Source organism: Elgaria multicarinata, chromosome 4 (genome assembly GCF_023053635.1).
Source record: "Elgaria multicarinata webbii isolate HBS135686 ecotype San Diego chromosome 4, rElgMul1.1.pri, whole genome shotgun sequence".
NCBI classification, from domain to species: domain Eukaryota; kingdom Metazoa; phylum Chordata; class Lepidosauria; order Squamata; family Anguidae; genus Elgaria; species Elgaria multicarinata.
This window is the reverse complement of record NC_086174.1, coordinates 66396449-66413777: the sequence shown is the minus strand read 5'-3', so window position 1 is coordinate 66413777 and position 17329 is coordinate 66396449. Positions and strand designations below refer to the sequence as shown.

The window sequence follows — 17329 nt, the reverse complement described above, 5'->3', positions numbered from 1 at the left end:
TCTTAGGTTCATGACATGACAGAGAGAATACAGAAAAGAAATATAGAAGGGGAAGAATGCTTAAAATAGATAGTTGATGAGAATAGTAGTTTGAGTAGGAAGCGTCACTCCCACTTCTCCAAACTACTGGATTAGTTCCATGGCTTGCTTTGCCATCAGGAGCAAAGAGTTCGGCTCAGGTTGCTCCCACCAGCAGGAAAGAGGAAGCGGCAATTTTAGCTGATTCCCCTTCCGCAGCCCCCAATGCCACCTCCCACACTGCTCTAGAGGAATCCCCCAGCCCTCCGGAACAAATTTCAGGAGACATAATAAAGGACTGCAGGAGGAGTGGGGAATTGGTGAATATCATCTCTTCCCACGTTCTGCCAATGAAAATACGCCACTGGATCATAAGCCTTCCGTGGGTCGAAGGAGCCCTTCTATCTGCGGGAGGCAGGTTCTGGAATCAAGCCATAGTCTTTTTTTATTATTATTAAATGGATGGAAAGTCTCAGCTGAGATGTTTTCTTATGGGTGCCTCCTTCTAAAGGGCAGCAAGAGAAAGCTATCCTTATGCTTTTTGTGGATGAAACTGGAAAGAGCGGCTCAGTATCTGTTATAATGATTGTTTTTAATATAATGAAAAGCCTTTTTATTTTTAAAACATTTTACACAAATACCTTTTCTAGTGCTTAACTCTTATGTTGTATTGTGGCCACAGTTGTCACAACTTTTGAAAATATACTTACCAAGTACCGCTCTCACATTTCTCAAGAAAAGCAGTATGTCTAGAAAACAGAATGAGTTGTTTTCTTGATTCTGAATAAAGCAGTTTAGCACAAGGCTGGGAAAATCCAAGCTACTTGTTTACCTATTGTGTTTGGATACCTAGAAATTATGAATATTTTTAAAGCTCCAAATAGAGCCAATGCCAACCCCAAGTGATTTTAAGTATTATTATTTTTGTCTTGGTTTAGATTTGCGTAAAGACTTATTCTGGTTTTCAGATTATATAATCTAGTTAAAAGAAACAAAAATTCCTTCATGACATTAGCTCTATCCCTAAGCACACTTTCTTGAACTTAGTTCAGAATACAACCACTAAATAGGAATAATTGGGTAAGACATCTCACCAGAATTTAAAGAGCGCCACTGGTTACAGATCCATCTCCAAGAAAACCTCATAGTGCTGGTGCTGACCTTTAACACCCTACATTGCTTGAGACCCAGGTACCTGAGAGAGCATTTTCTTCCATATCAACCGCCCCGTATACTAAGATCTTCTTCAAGGCTTTCCTTGGGAGTGCCCTTGCCATCTAAATTAAGAGTTGTGGTAACTGGAGAGAGGGATTTCTTAGTTGTGGTACCTCACTTGTGCAATTCTCTCTCCAGAAAGGTTCATCTGGGGCTAATGATGATGTCTTTAGGTGTCAGGTGAAGACTTTCATCCCACCCACCCCGGCCTTTCATGTCTGGTAGGCATTAACATCTGCTTAAATTATTTTTGGTGCTGCCTTAAGTGGTTGCCTATTGTTTTACTGATTATTGTAGTTTTACTGATAGTTTAATTGTAAACTAACCTGGAAATGTTTAATTGAAGAGCAATATAAAATGGTTTAAATAAACGAAGAGAACAAGGTTCACTGTGTTAGCAGAACCACCTCCATTTTTAACAGGAAACTGTATAGTATCCATTGCACACCAAGCAAAATGTCATAATGCCCTGTATGAGAATGTCTCCTTGTGTGCGTCCTTGCATCCTTGATTACTAATATAAACAAGAGTCCTGGCTCCAGCTGTCTGTGTTGAAGTTAACTCTCTGTAACTTACTGTCAGGCCAAAGGTATTGTTTACAGGACTGTTTAGCATAATTAGCTATGCCTCAGTGTTATGTTCTGATTGGTTAATGCTGCTACTGGGCCCTGCCCCTTGAAAGCTTTAATACTGTACCATATTCCCTATGTCTTTTGTCTGATTGCTCCCTTTGAAGAGACCAGGCCTTGATTACTAATCAATAAAGCGCTTTTGAACCCTCTGTCGTTGGAATGGTGGAGTCGTGCTTAAGGGCTGTTTGGATCTCGTCCTTGGGTGAAAAGAACATTGATCTAACAACTGTATTTCATTATATTTTGTGAAATACCAACTGATGAGGATGATGGTACATAAAATTATAATAATAATTTTCTAAACCATTTCCTAATGCTGTAACTTGATTGAGAATCATGGAAGCATAGAATAGTAGAGTTAAAGGGGGCCTATAAGGCCATCGAGTCCAACCCCCCGCTCAATGCAGGAAATGATACACAAGCAAATTCAAATAAAATAAAACTTCACAAAACAAAAGTGAGAATGATCTTATAACACACTCTTTAAATTAGAAATTTGTTATTGGATGAGAAAAGAGAAAATGATGTTGCTCACCTAACAGTACAACCAGTTTCTAGGGTATTTTTAAGTCCCCATGCACTAGCAATCATCATTTCAAAAGTGAATGCTAGCAGGTGAGGATTCATTTGTTGGCCTACCTAAAATGAGTTGCCACTTTGTTACACATTTGGATGATAAGATTTTTAGCGAAGTTGAAAATCAGGTTAGCACTTGTAGTAAGAGGAATGTTTCAAGAACATCAATAGACTTTTGGCAGACAAAATGATCAAAATGAAGTCAGACAATGGGCACAGTTCCTTTTTTAAAAAAACACACACAAAACCCTTGTGAGTTGTAACAGTAAAGAATTGGTTGAGAAGCACTTAAACGGCAGAATATGATATGGCTAGTAGGTGAATAAAATGGCCCTGAAGATTCTTGCAGTTTACCACTGTTACTATGTCAGCTGGCTGGCAGGGTCTGCAAAGATTACAAACTGGAGCAACTTTCTTTTTTTAGGGCAAGAAAAGGAAGGAAACGAACAGAACAAAGCTGTGAGTTTGGGACACACCCAGGGATATGTGATCACCAGATTTGGTGCAACAGGGACACATGGAGAATTATGTCTCCCCTTTGTTGCTCTTTCAATAGGAAGAATAGACTAATCCCATGGCAATTTGGGCAGTTGCCTAGTGAGAATATTAAACAAAATCCCTGAAAGCAACAGGATCTTCCTGAAAAGGAAAATAGTGTGGGTTGTGCACATGCGTAAGTAAGAGAGGGATGGCTACATGGAAGGAAGGAAAAGAATGTGTCATAAAGTAACAAGTGGGTAAAAAGACTAGACCTCTTCTTCACCAATCACAATAAAATTAGCTGAACTCAGAAGGTACAAGTTGAAGACACTTTTTGTCACTTCAGACCTTTTAAAACTGCAAAATAAAGTTCATCAAGACATGTCTAAAAACGATGTGTGTGTGTGCAGACTACTTTTTACTACAACGTAAAAGTTCAGCTGAAGGGGGACTGAATGCTTCCCCATCTTATCTCTATTTGCTCTGTCATCGCAAATATTTTTTACCCCAGCCTAGCTATAATGCCAAAAGAGAGCCAGGCTGGAAAGAGAAATATTTTAAGTGACAGAGGGTGGGGAGGGAAGGAGGAGTAAGGTTCAAGCTCCTTTTACCCATACATCCTTTTCAGTATGAGAAGTAGACCCTCCCCTTATTTTAGATGAAAATGGAGCCAGACATGAATAAACAAATATGGCTCCTCCCCATCATAGCTGTTTTAGCCCTTAAGTACATGCTTAACAATCTCCTGTTAAAAGTGTTGCTCTTTGGCTAAATCATGATTCATAATACTAAATCCCACTAAAGTCATGTTTTGGATTGGGCTGTGAGATACTGGTGTTTTTTTTAAAGGATCTTTAAATAACAAGCAGCAGCAAAGTATTTTAAAACAATATATATTTAAAAACGAGTCAATACATTTCAGATTATTATTTTCCCTTTCTAGCTATACAGATGCTATTAAGTTTTACTTTGCAATCAAACAAAGTAACATTCCTACAACTCCTTCAAAAATATGCAGTCAATATTAACAGAAAATGACTGACTGCTTTCCTCTAAATTTCAGGACAGATGTTTAAGTTAACATTAGCATTGTAAAGCACAAATAGACCTATGTTTCTGAGAGAGAATCATAAGATTTTGATTCTCAAAATGATTAAGTGCATTTATAATGAAACAAATACTTTTTTAAAAAAGTGCAGTACTTTAAATTAGCTTTGTCAAGCCATTGCTCCAAGCATTCAATATTATCAATATTCTTTTGTTAGAGAACTGCAGAATCAGACAAGAATTTCACCTGGTTTTATGTTAATGTTTTTTACACATAGATTTCAGTGGGACTTTCTACCAAACAAGTCTCCAATCCTGAGCACACTTCCATAGGAGTAAGATTTGTTGAACAAACTGGAACTTACTTCTGAGTAAATGGATGGTATGTACTTGGAATGTTCCTTTGAAATCAGTGTGCACCAATATTGAAACATTCCTTTTACAGTCCAAACCTATGCACATTTTCCAAGAAGTAAGCCCTACTATGTTTAGTGGGACTTTTAATTAAATGCATAGGATTGTAAAGGTGTGTTGCTGCTGCTGGGTTTGTTTTTTAAATAAAGTTGTTTTGAAGAGGGAAAAAGACCCTGCATGCCATTATACATTCTATACGGAGAGGACAAACAAAACTGCTCTGAAAAGTGGAAGACAATTTTTTGGCATAACTATATTTCCATAAGGATGGAAAACGATAAGAAATCTGGTTACTTAGGTATGATTTACTTCACTTTGGGTCAGTTACCAAGCAGTGTCAAAGCTTCTACCTTGAACAACAAAAGAAAAAGAAAGGTGGAACCTTTGTTTTTACTATCTCAAAAAGGGTAGTTGTGGCAAATTTGAAAAGGGACGGAAATCTGGCACTGAGGGGGTCGCAGCACACTTTAAAGACTGTAAAGGGGCAAGGAAAGGATCCATCGGGCGCGTTGGCTTCAAATGCTAGCGACAATAACGACAGTTGGCAGCATCAGGAATCATCCGTCTTGGGCTGGGAGTTCAGGCATGGAAAACCTCGGTGCGGCTGGCAGCGGCTGATCGGTTTCATACGCGATGAAGGCGGCAATTCTCTATACCACTTACCTGGGAGTAAGCCCCACTGAACTCGGCGGGACTTACTTTTGAGTAGACCTGTATGGGATTGCGGTGTTAACCTCCTTCGCCCGCGGAGCAAGACCGAGGGACAGAGAGGGAACGGGGGTGAGACCGGCGGGGATCAAGGGGAAGGGGCGGTTGTGACTGGAAGTCAAAGTCCACGGCTATCTAGCGCTCTTCTCTCCTTTTAAATGATGCAGAAATAGGCCCGTTTTATTTTTATGCGTTCGCTTTCGGATTAAAGACAACCCCTCTCCCTTCTGCTCCGCGTCACACCAGTTATTGGGGAGAAGACATCACGAACGCCGGCCATACAACCAGCAGAGCAACCCCATGCATGCTTACTCAGAAGCAAGCGCCACTGTATTCAGCGGCGCTTACCCCGGAGGAATTACAGCCGAAGCCGCCGAGTAGGTAGGCGAGCCGCATGCCCGCCTGCTCCCTCCGCTGAAACGACGTGGTAGCACCGTGCGGCCACAAGGCGGTCTTAACAGGGCTCTCTCGGGCCATCAGCCCGCTTGCCGTCCTCCAAGTACCTCGAAGTGGGAGTAAAAGGGTGTCCTGAGGCGGGCGCGCGTGGCAGCGCAGAATGGCCAGCGCGCGTCGAGAAACTTCCCGTGGCGGCGGCGGCGGCCAGTGCCAGCACTGAGGAAGCGCTGAGGTGGCCTTTGGCGGCCAACCGCCGGCGACCGTTGGCCCTCAGTGCCGCTATGTGTTTTGAGTAGGAAACGACACCGCTTCCCCTCAGAAATGCCAGCCTGAGAGACTGCCCCTCCTCCCCGGCGCCTACACCCATCAGAATCTGTTTATTGGGGAGGGAAGGAGCCGACCACGCCATAGTTTGCTAACAGGCAACGCTGTCAGGTCCTCCGCCCCTCCTCCTCCACCACCACGCCGCCGGCTTATCTATCTCGAACGCAATTCCCCACGGAGAAGCCACTTTCATTAAGAGCGGCGCTCTCCTTGCCCTCACAGCCGCTTTAAGGGACAGAACAAAATTACTCTTCCGTGAGGAGTCTTCTACCCCTGCTTCTCCCTCTGCGCAAGCGCGTAGTGCTCAACTCAGCCCCGCCCCTCCTATTCCTTTCCTACACCTCTGGAGAGGAAGGGCCGCGGCCGCCGCGACACAATTGAAAGCGCGCCTCCGCGCGCGCGTACTCGTACGAGACACCGGTGTCAGAAAGCATGGCGCGCATGCGCCTCGATAGTAGCGCGCCACGATTAGGACTTCCCCCTCCAGCGGCACGTGACCAAGCCCCGCCCGAACACAAGATCGGTGAAGTAGCAAGAGTTTCTTGAGGAGTTTCTTTCTCGTGCGTTGACACACCCGATTCTTCGTAAAAAATCGGAGGGGGAGGGGAGAAGCGCAAGAGAGACTAGGAAGCCGGGGGGGGGGAGTGAAAGAGCGAGCGCACGCGCGCGTCAACAGCCACCGTCGCGAGCGAGAAGTAGTACTAGGCACGAGCCTTTGTATGCGCGCGCCCCCGTCACTCCAAAGCCCAGACCTATCACGGGTGCGTGTGTTTGCATGTAGCGCCGCCGCGTCCTTTTCGGCTCACGCAAGACAAGAGCTCCCCTCCCCTCCCTGGCGGTTGTCAGCCGAGTCCCAACTCTCTCACAGGCGAGCCGTAGGGGCGGGGCGGGCTGGGCTGAGGCCGCGAAGTGGCGCCGCCGCCGTTGCTGCTCGCTGATTAACGGCCGCCCCGCCCCTGCTCCCACCCTGCCCCCAGTCCCCTCCCCGCCGCCGTTGCTTGCTGCTACCGCCGCCGCCGCCAGCACAGCCTGAACTGAAGCGAACTCCAGAGCGAACTGAGGAGGAAGAAGGCGGCGGAGGCACCACTACCACGGCGGCGGCAAGGCTGAGTCTCGCCAGCCACAAGCAAACGGCACCAGCGGGAGGGGAGGGAGGCAGGCGGAGCGGGAGGCGAGGCGGCGGCAACACCACCACCACTACCAGCAGCAGCAGAAACAGCAGAAGCACCACCGGTGGCCGGGAACAGCCTTACAAGCAGCAGCAGCAGTAGCAGCAGCAGCCGCGGCGACTCCTCGGGAAACAGTAGCCAAGCCCGCTCCGCTCCCCATTTCCTTGCCTGCCTCCCCGCCGCGGAGACAGACCAGGGGGCGGTAGAGCTGAGGAAAAGGAGCTGCGACCAACGTCTGCGTGTGCGGCGGGCGAGAGGGGAAGAGGAGGGGGAAATACCGACGACTGCGCCGGCCGCGGGCGCACGGCGTTTGAGGAAAGGCTTCCAGTGGGAGCGGCGACAGGAAGAGGGAGAAGCGGCGGCGGCGGCGAATCTCTGTACAGGGCGGCTGGGGGGAAGGCGGGGGCGCAGCCCTCCGTAGTGGTGGCAGAAGAGGGGCTGGGGGGGTGGCGGCCACCGAGTTCCCCCCTCTTATTTTTCTCCTTCGCCCGGGACCCGGCGGCGTCTGCTGGTGGCTTCTTCGTTGACGGCGCCCCCCCTTTTCCCGCTCCCTCGTTCTCCTCCCCAATTTTCGGGGGGGAAGAGGCCTCTCCCCCCCTCAGCCCACATAACACACCCCGTCTCTTTCCCCGCCTGGCGGGCGCCCAGTGCGGTGGTTGGGCGGGTGCTGGTGCGGGCACTCGCTCGCTCCCTCTCTGCGTTTGGAATATGGTTGGGGAAATGGAAACCAAGGAGAAGCCGAAGCCGAGCCCCGATTACCTGATGCAGCTGATGAACGACAAGAAGCTCATGAGCAGCCTCCCCAACTTCTGTGGGATATTCAACCACCTCGAGAGGCTGCTGGACGAAGGTAAAATCAACTTAAAAACAAACAAAATCAATGCCTCCAAAGCAACTCTCTTCCCTTGTAACTGTGAGGGGGTGGGGGTAAGACGCTGCTTTCTCTTCCACCACCCCAAAAAACCCCTGGGCCTCTACGCTACATGAATCCCCTTTGCCCTTCCTATTCCCGTCTTGAAAATGGGGGCGGACTTCTCTTTTCGCCCCTTCAATGGCGTCTTTTGGCCTTACCTCCTTCCCCGTAAACAAAGGGCAGAAGCGGGAAGTCTTCACAGAAGTTTTGGCCTTTAGGGGCAAGGAACTAATGAAGTCTGGCTTTCCGTGTTCCCTTATTTTCTGCGTAGTTACCTTTTAATCGGTCAACGCATCCGCCACATTGAGAAAAGGAAAGCGTGGGGGTGGGGAAGGAATTTTTTTTTTGGGGGGGGGGGTGATAGGAGAGTTCCGGGACTCCACTATAGAAAGTACGAAAGCGAAGTAGGCCGGGTGGCATGATTTATAGGAGTAGTTGTAAGCGAGTTAGTTTTACAGTCTAAAGAAATTTGTTGAGATTTGTCTGGTGGTGGAAACGTATTGTCGAGACCTGAGGGCTCAGCTCTCTCATCCCCTACTGGGCAGTTTGTCGGCCACCAAAAGATTAAACTGCTTCAAGTTTGAGTAAACAGACCGAACTTCTTTACTAGCTTTTACGCTGAGGAATCTGCTGGAGAATCTCCAAAAGCAAACGCAGAAAAGTGCCTGTGGCGTTGCTCAATATCCATTGCAAGTTCCAGGCCATATACCTAAGCCCCAACTGCTTTTTTCCACTCCAGGTTGTAGAGAGTTGTAAGAGTATGGAAAGTCGGCCACATCTGCAGTGTAACTCTTTGTAGACTTAAGTGTTACAATCTTTAAAGAAATTATTCTTAATTGTTCTTTGGGTTTAACTTTAAATGGGTTGCGGATTGTAGCCAAAGACTTCTATCTCGTTTTAATTATGTATTCTGTTGACCCTACTTGGAACCTATTCTGGATATTAATTCCACATTTTCAATCAAAACCTTATCATGAGAATTCCCATCTTGAACTCTTAAGTTTTTTATGGAGATGTGGAAACTTCGTTAATGGTCAGTTTAACTTTTTAGATATGAATAGTGTTGGAATTTCAGCCTTGGTTTGAGGTATTTTGATTTTTCCCATTAGGAAGAGTTCTATTTTTTCCACACTTCTCCCTGGAAATGACAGGTCTGCCTACATTTGTCTTGGAAAATGTATAACATTTGTTTGATGCAAATGGCTATGAAGTGCCAATTGACAAACGAATTTTATTTCTGACGAATTGTTTGGATGAGACTGTGATCAATGAAATGAACATCAAGAGGATGCTATTTAGGAAGTTTCAGATAAACATTTTACAGAAATATGATATAGTATGAAATTAATTGGAAAAAGAGCTTCTAAAATAACTAACTCAAGCAGTCATAACAATGGATTTTTAAAAGTTCCTGAATCATCAATTTGATCTAAGAATGGAGGCACAGAGTTTGTCACAAGAACAAAAGAGCGGAACATCTATCCCTTCAAAAGGATATTTCAAGAAGAATATGTGAGGTCATTGCACCTTTTGAATGGCCTTGGTGCTCTGGAAGCCTTTGAACTAGCAATTTTCTTTTCTTTTCTTTTTTTGCTTCGTCCAAAACAAGTACTGGAAGTTACCTAATTCAACAGTCAAACTGTTCCTTGTCCCACCCTCCAGTCCCTTTCTTGGTAGTCCAAAGAGAAAGTTCAACTGCCCCTTTAAATCTTTCTGCTTTTCCTGTTTGTGTTGGCTCCTGTGTGGAAGAACAGCAAATGCTGAAAACTTTCTGGAATGTTGAAAAAATGTTCCATGCAAATTCAGTGAATGATCTAAATGTTTTAATATTTGAACACTAAGGGGCGCCAGTTCTTTCTTTTTGAAAAAAAAAGATGTACAATTTTTAGGTGTTTTATAAACTTTTATGCCAAAATCAGCAAAGTTTTTGAATATTTGATATGTGAGATGTTGAGCTTAAAACATAAGCATATTGATATATATGCTTCTGTTTTATTAACTTCTTGGGTTGGTGATATATATTTTCCGCTTTCCAAAATATATTAAAAAGGTTTGTGCAATTTCCATTCAGAAGTCAAGGAACTGCTGTGAAGTAAACACATAATGTTCAACAGCTAGCTACGATGAATTGCTTGCTATACAGAAGAGGGTTAAAATCTGGATTTCTTAAATTTGTATGTATATGAGGAAAACGTTTAAAGCGTTTTGACAATTCAATTTTTTTTATAGCAGGAGGAAGAGTGCAGAACTTGGATCAGTTCTGCATTTTTCACTCTAAGATTATTAATACTTTGGTTAAAGCAATGGTAACTGTTAAAACCAGTCTTAAAACCGAGTAGAAAAGGTATAATAAACAAATATATATTTATTAGGATTGAGAGCATTTTAATAAAATCTGTGTTTATTGATTGAAAACTACAGATCTCTTGTATTTATTTCTAAAGGTTGGTTGTATGTGTAAACATACATTTAAAGACTGTCCAAAATACTCTTTAATTCATATCAGGCATTGTACCTTCTAATATCTAAAAGTACAAAGAAGGAAACTTCAAAAATAGTGCAGTTGGTCTGAATCATTAATAGTTTTTCATCTCTATTTGTTAATAATGATTAGTACCAAAGATACCTAAAAAACCCCAAATAAACATGAAACGGCTTTTCTATTGGTTTACAGCAGCCTGTAGGAAACAAGTACTTTTCCAAGTTAAAATAAGCTATGATTACAGCAATTGTCTGCTAAAAGCACTACTACAAATTCCAGTAATGGAATTTCCATTTTGGAAAGCTAAAATCCCATTTTTATGTAAATTGAAACTTGTTGAATTCCTTTTGCTTGCCTTCTTGTGTTATAAGGACTTGGAGGATTAAATATTAAATTCTGGTGAGTGATTCAAATACTACCCATGAATTGAAGGCAACTGAAATTAGGCAAATATAGATTCAAATTTTTATGCAGTTTTTGTTCTTATGCTAGAAGTATAAGTCCAGTTAGAAGTTAACTCTTATGTTAACTTTAATAACTAAAATGAGTACAGAATTCAGTCCAACTTTGAATGCATTGATCTCACTATTAGTATAGAAATACATGAATTCTGTACTTTAACCTTTTATTTATATGGACACTGCAGTGTCCATGTAGTTATAGGCGGTTAAATACTGTGTTAGATACAGGCTACAATTCTATACCCATCAATCTGGGAGTCAAGTCCAGCTGATGGGATTTCTGTGTGGATATAGGATTGCATTGTAAGTTAGTTGAACTTGTTTCCAAGTGAGGCCCATAAGATCTAATGCCCTATTGATATCAGTGGGACCCAAATTAAACTAATTTATTCTGCAACCTTGTGCATACTTATCTTAGGAGTAAGCTCTGTTGAACAAAGCTAGACTTCAAAGAAACATGCTACAAAGCAGTTTGTTAAAACAAACTTGTTAGTACTATAGCTCAGTAAACTAACTGGAGAGAAAACCAAGATAAATCATAACACAGAAATTAGAGTACCAATCATTTACAGTATAACTAAACATCTAAATACAGAGAACATTGTTGGTTTATTTTTTATTTAGTGTTAGTGATTCTCAATAGTCTGAAAGCAGTGTATGTTCGTTCTCTAGTATACATTATTGAAGCTTGTTTTGCAGCTAAATCATCTCTCTCATGTACTATATCCATGGAACAGTTTTACATAATCAGTCTCAAAGTTTTTTACTTGTATAATGAACAACCTCTGTCTAGCAGCTTAGGATAGATAACTTTAGAATTTACTACATGTGTAGGGACTTGCTTTGTTGGCAATCCTTGTGAAGAAACTTCTGTCATTATATGTGGAAATGTCCAGTAAATTGGATGATTAAATTAGACGATTCATTAAATTTAGTCATACAGGCTATTTATAAATGGATTGGTGCAGTAGAGCATAACAAAACAGACCTTATCACAAAATAATTAAAAATTGTAATTGCTATTTCTTTACTGTTTGACTTAAGCTAAAATGAGTTTGCTACTGTTTTGGGCTGCTCTGGAGTACCTATAACCTTTGGCCTTCTGTTCTTCATCCTTTATGGGTCTCTTCCATTACAGCTTTTCCTTAGGGGGCGGAGGAGTTTTTGTATGACTCCTGTGATATCACATCAACATTCTTTGTTAGAATTGGGCATCTACATGGTGGGATTTTGGGGAACAGATCAGTGATAAGAAAATTAATTTCTTGCCACACATTTCTTGTCACTGTTGACATAGCCACATATATGATAATTTGTGTAATGTTTTCATAAGCATTCTGGAAGTTTTTCTGTAAAGGCAAATTTTATGGGAATAGACCTCTTGACTTTGCAACACTCTCTGAAGGGCCCTCTTGAACTGTGACGGTGTGCACAATTTGCATGCTTGTTTGTGCATGTATAAAAGATCAGCTATTGTTCAATAAATATGTGATCATAAAAATCCCTTTAAGAACTTAGGCTTCCTCTCCCCTTGGCCATTGTTATTGCTCTTATCCAACATCCCCGCCCTAACACAAATAAATAAATTGTCCCATGGAAGTAAATAGTGAGGTCTGAGGCCTCTTATAGTTCCTATGTAATGTAGGCGGAGTTCTGATAGTTAACCACCAAAAGGACCATAATCAAACAAATGCCACAGTTTAATACTTCAGAACAAAACAATGTCCCATCCCCCCAAGAAAGATCTGAAGTACATATTCCCCACAATATATTAAAATTGAAATGCCATTTTGCAGGCAAATAAATTCACCAATTTGCTAAACACCTCAGATCCTAACTATAGTGGTACAGTACCTTTGCAAAACACCTGTACCTTCATGGTTTGCAACATGCTGGCCATTTACTTTCTGGCATGTGAAATTGGGATTGAGTACTACTTCTGTTTTAAGGGAAAGACATTGACAGATATTCAAGCTTTCAAAATGTTCCAAACAATTTAGCAATCTTATAATGACACACGTTCTACATTGTATTTGATTACAAGCTGTAGGCAGCCATTTTTGCGGTTTGTTATATAACCAATTCTCAAATATTTGTAATTAAGGCTGAAACATTTTGATAAAGATATAAATATATTTCATATCCTTTTAAATAGAACACCACCCAAGGAAACTGTTTACATTTTAAAGACTGGTCTAGATTTGGTTCTGTTACTGAATCTTGCTGCATTTCTGAGATGTTTACATTTATTGCATTGAGTGTAAAGAAGTGTATGGTATTTCATAGGCATATGTTCCTCAGTTTTCTCCAGTTACCAGTGTTTACGTTACAAATTGGGGCTGTTGGATGTCGAGAACTATTTGCTAAATGTATGAAAACATTCTAGAAGTATATATCTTATTTAATTTTTAGGGTATTCTATCCTTCAACCAAGTTCTCAGAGTAACTGAATTCTAATGACTTGTTTATGCTTCACCTAAATTGCTTTATACAGTTTTCCTATTTTGTAACTAGGTGGCTTACAAATAATTGGAAATTATGAGCTGTATCCAACTGTCATTCTGCTAGTGCAAATGATGATGTGCTAGCGGAAACCAAGTTCTGAACTATGCGCAAGTTACATTGCGCAAGTGCAGTTGTTCAAGCAGTTGCATGAGCATAATGCAGACCTTTGATGGTGCAATTTGATTTTGTGGAATGACACTTGGCTACTATCCTAAAGAAATATAAAATTGCAAATTTCAAGCAAATGTTAATAGAATGTACTGTAGCATGATTTTCTTTTAATAAAAATGTTTGAAATATGGGAAACAGGTAATACTGTGTAACCAGCGTAGTAACAATAGGTTGCTTAGTGCTAGTGGGAGATGGGGCACCCAATTTTTGCTGATTCTGTCTACCTACTACAGCCATACCTCCATGCCATATCCCATATGGTTCCAGAGGGTCCATGAACCTGTTGGAGCAGCTTTTTTGGGATCCATGAAAACTGGGAGCCCCAACTTGCATGACCAGAAGTGATTTTTACAAGTGGAAAACAACAATTGGATACAACCCAATTTTATTTAAAAGGCTATGCAAACTCAAATGTGGTGTAGGAAGTAATATGCAATCCATTTACACAGTGAGGCACATGGTACCCTAATAAGTTATCTTGGCACCTTATGGTGATTGGAGTAGGATTCTGCCTGTGAAAACCCTGTTTATGCTAGTTTTCTGAACATGGAGAGATTTATTTATCTAAGAATCTAGAATAATGAAATCTTCTTTTGGCTTGAAAAAGTCAGAAAACTTTAACTGAGACTTTAACCAAGATTTTTGTACACGTTAGTGAGACAAATCTGTGGAATAAGGTTCTAATTTTGAAAAGCCTTGAAACAATGCATAATTTGAAACTGATTTCATTAAGCCCAATTCGTATGTTGGATAAACTTGTAGAATAAGAAAAAATGCCATACTGTAAATATGTGTTGTGGTAGGAGAGGCTATTCCTGATAAACCAATTAATTGTATTAAACTTATGGAAGCCGAAGATTCCTGTAAGAGTGATAATCCATAGGAGTCCTTGTTGTGATTAAGTTAAGAAAAGAAGCACTTCCACAGACAGAAAAAATATGGTGTTTTGATTAAAAGCTGCAAGCTAACATACCAAAATAATGTTATAGTGTAGATTTGCAAGAGTATATTTCCACCTAAAATAGAGTACATAAACTAATGCTTAATCAGCTGTGAGGGGAACAGTTTAGGTGGATGTAGTTATATTTGTTTAAAGAAAATACCACTGTGCATACCTAGAATTTCAGTTTCTGTTAACCAAATATCTGAATTCTGAGGAAAAATGGTTTGATTTGCCGGTTGTGGGTTGTGGTGGTGATTTGTAATTCTAAATTTCTGTAAACTTCTGGTCATTCATGTCAATGTTTTGAATTTACAAAGGGAAACAAAATGCTAAATTACAGTATGAAGATATTGGGAATTTTCTTGAGTAATTACATTTTATCCCTTGCGTTCATTTTTGTATGTGTTTTAAATATCAAATACAGTAATACTCTGTAGGAAATTATTATGAAAATATGTATGATTTCAGTCCAGTTGCTACTACTATTGTGTACTAGGCTTCCTATGTTTTTCCCCATTACTATTATTATATTTTCCTCCTTGTGTAATGAGGGCTTTTTGGAAACTTGAACAGTTATACATTTGGAGTTCATAATATTACAGCTCCTAATTTTGATATAACAGTGTTTAGTTAAAAAGTCTTGTGGTACTGTAAAGATTTGTCTAGGTTACACTGTAGCCTCTCATACTGCTTCATGCCTATGAAAGTTCATATAAGAGGTAGTTGGTGTGTGACAGGGAGGGAGGGAAGTATCAGTCGGAAAAGAAGTTTGTTAAATAAGCGCCAGGCTTTTGACTATAATCCAAAGAACTACCCAGTTTTAGGGATAGTGGTCCGCTATGCCACTCGACTGAAGGAACAAGCTTTCTAAAGCATTTTGTGGTGTGTTGATAGGGTGTAGTGGGTGGTGGGGGAAGAGTAGTAACTTAGTGTATAAAAATAGAAAAGCTCCACTGAACATGTCATAAATATCTATTTAGATTTGAGCCTTTGTGTGTTGATATAGTCAGTGTTATGGTATAGGTAGTATTTCAATGTTAACATCACAATAACAGTCTGTTGTTAAGTAGAACATTTTGGGAGATGACCCTGTCATTTCAGTTCTTTGCTATTATTTATCTATTGCATTTCTCTACTGCCTAATAGCCAAAGCTCTCTGGGTGGTTCACAAAAGTTAAAAACATCAGACATGACTCAAAATATAAAACAGTATAAAAATGCAATATAAAATACTATATAAAAGCACAACTGGGGTAAAACCGAGCAGCAATGCAGAGATTTATACAGATTTAAAATACAGATTAAAAAAAACAAGGTTAAAAGACTATGATAAACTGTTAAAATACTGGGACCTGGTGTCGAAAAGAATATAGCGTAGGTACCAGGCAAACCTCTCTAGGGAGCTCATTCCACAGTTGGGAGCTACAGCTGAGATAGCCCTCCTCCTGGTAGTGACCTGCCTCCCTTCCTTTGGCAAGGGCTCATGGAAAAGGACCCCTGAAGATGATCTTAGGGTCTGCGAGGCATTCCTTCAGATAACGTGGCCCCAAGCCGTTTAAGGCTTCCTATTTTGCTTGCCGTATAGAAGTAGGAGAAATCTAAAATACTGGGCAATGTAAGGTGGATTAGATGAGAGTGGCATGGCAATATGTAACACTTATTTGCATTAATGTAACTTTATTAAATATTTAAATAGATGGATTTGGTATTGTCAGGCACTGTGAGCAGGAACTGAAAGATGCAACTTCTGTTCCTCTCTAGAATTGGTCTCATAGGTTTATTTTCAAATACAGTGTTGTCCTCCCTGTATAATCTTCCAGATTGCTCCAGGGCCCTCCCTTCCTTCCTCCACAGCTAGCACAGAAATGGTGAGCTTTTGGAGGGACAAAATCATATGTTTTCCACCAGCCATCTCTCTTGCCACTTTGGAATTCCTTTTTTGCATATGGCTACCAGGTGAATTGTTAATGCAAGACTGAATTACATGCACTGTAGATCACGGCTCTTACACTTGAGTTAATCTTCTGAGTGAGCCTTCTGTGTCCCCAGAAGTAGCTTGAATCAGTTTGGATCTTATCATTATGTACATAGATAAGATTATTTTGTTCTGGTATGCGTTTCTTTTCACTTCTACTAAAGTTGAAGTTGAACAAGAGAATGGATTACTCCTCTATCTTTTATTCCTCTAGTGAGGAATAGAAAGTGTACATGGCTCACCTTCCTTATTTTATCTTCTCAACAAGTCTGAGAAGAAAAGGTTAGGGTGAGAGAGCAACTGTTGCAATATCATTTAGGCCATAATAAATAGTTATGTAGAGTCATCTCCATTGCATTCAGTGGGACTTCTAAGAAAAGTTGCACAGGATTATGTTGTTAGCTTGATGGCTGAATAAAGATTTGTTGCTAGTTTTTTTTCTTAGTCCTAATCTAACACCATCAGCTGTACTGTGCATTTCAGTTTGTTTTTAAACTTACAAGCCTTGGTAGTCAGCCAGAATTTGTGCTCACCAGTGACATGTCCTCTCTAGTGAGAGAGGTGTTGCATCTTGTTTATGATATCACACTAAACTGGAGGCACACTTGAGTGTATCCAAAACACATACCGAGGCCAAGGCAAGCACTCACTCTTTCCAAGTTAAAAGCTTTGTGGGGAGGGGAAAGGGGTACTTCACTTCTGTCATACTGAAATGGTCACAAAGGGTTGCGCAAGATACTCTGACTGGTGAGGTATCTGGTCTTGTAACTGGTTACAAGTAGACTGGGTTCCGACAACACAATAGTTAACGGTGGGTTAAATAGTCAATGGTGGGTTATTGTGTCATCTGTCAGGACTTTTTCACACCATGGTTGGTTATTTGGCTGAAAAACCAATGCA

The 17329-nt window shown here is 41.3% G+C and overlaps 1 protein-coding gene across 5 annotated transcripts in view; it reads left to right on the top strand.

Annotated features, from left to right (window-relative positions):
• Positions 1-7374: 7374 nt before the first annotated feature.
• The window catches only part of QKI (QKI, KH domain containing RNA binding), a 155063-nt gene continuing 145108 nt past the window's right edge, over positions 7375-17329 (top strand). For 3 of the 5 annotated variants that reach the window (XR_010025373.1, XM_063124462.1, XM_063124460.1), the window contains exon 1: positions 7595-7829. Coding sequence is in view for 3 of the 5 variants with exons in the window: in XM_063124462.1 (XP_062980532.1) it covers positions 7688-7829 (142 nt within the window). In the remaining 2 variants the exon portion in view is untranslated. Of the gene's footprint in view, positions 7830-17329 lie in introns of all 5 variants that reach the window. The other 2 variants (XR_010025374.1, XM_063124463.1) reach the window with 2 other exon arrangements.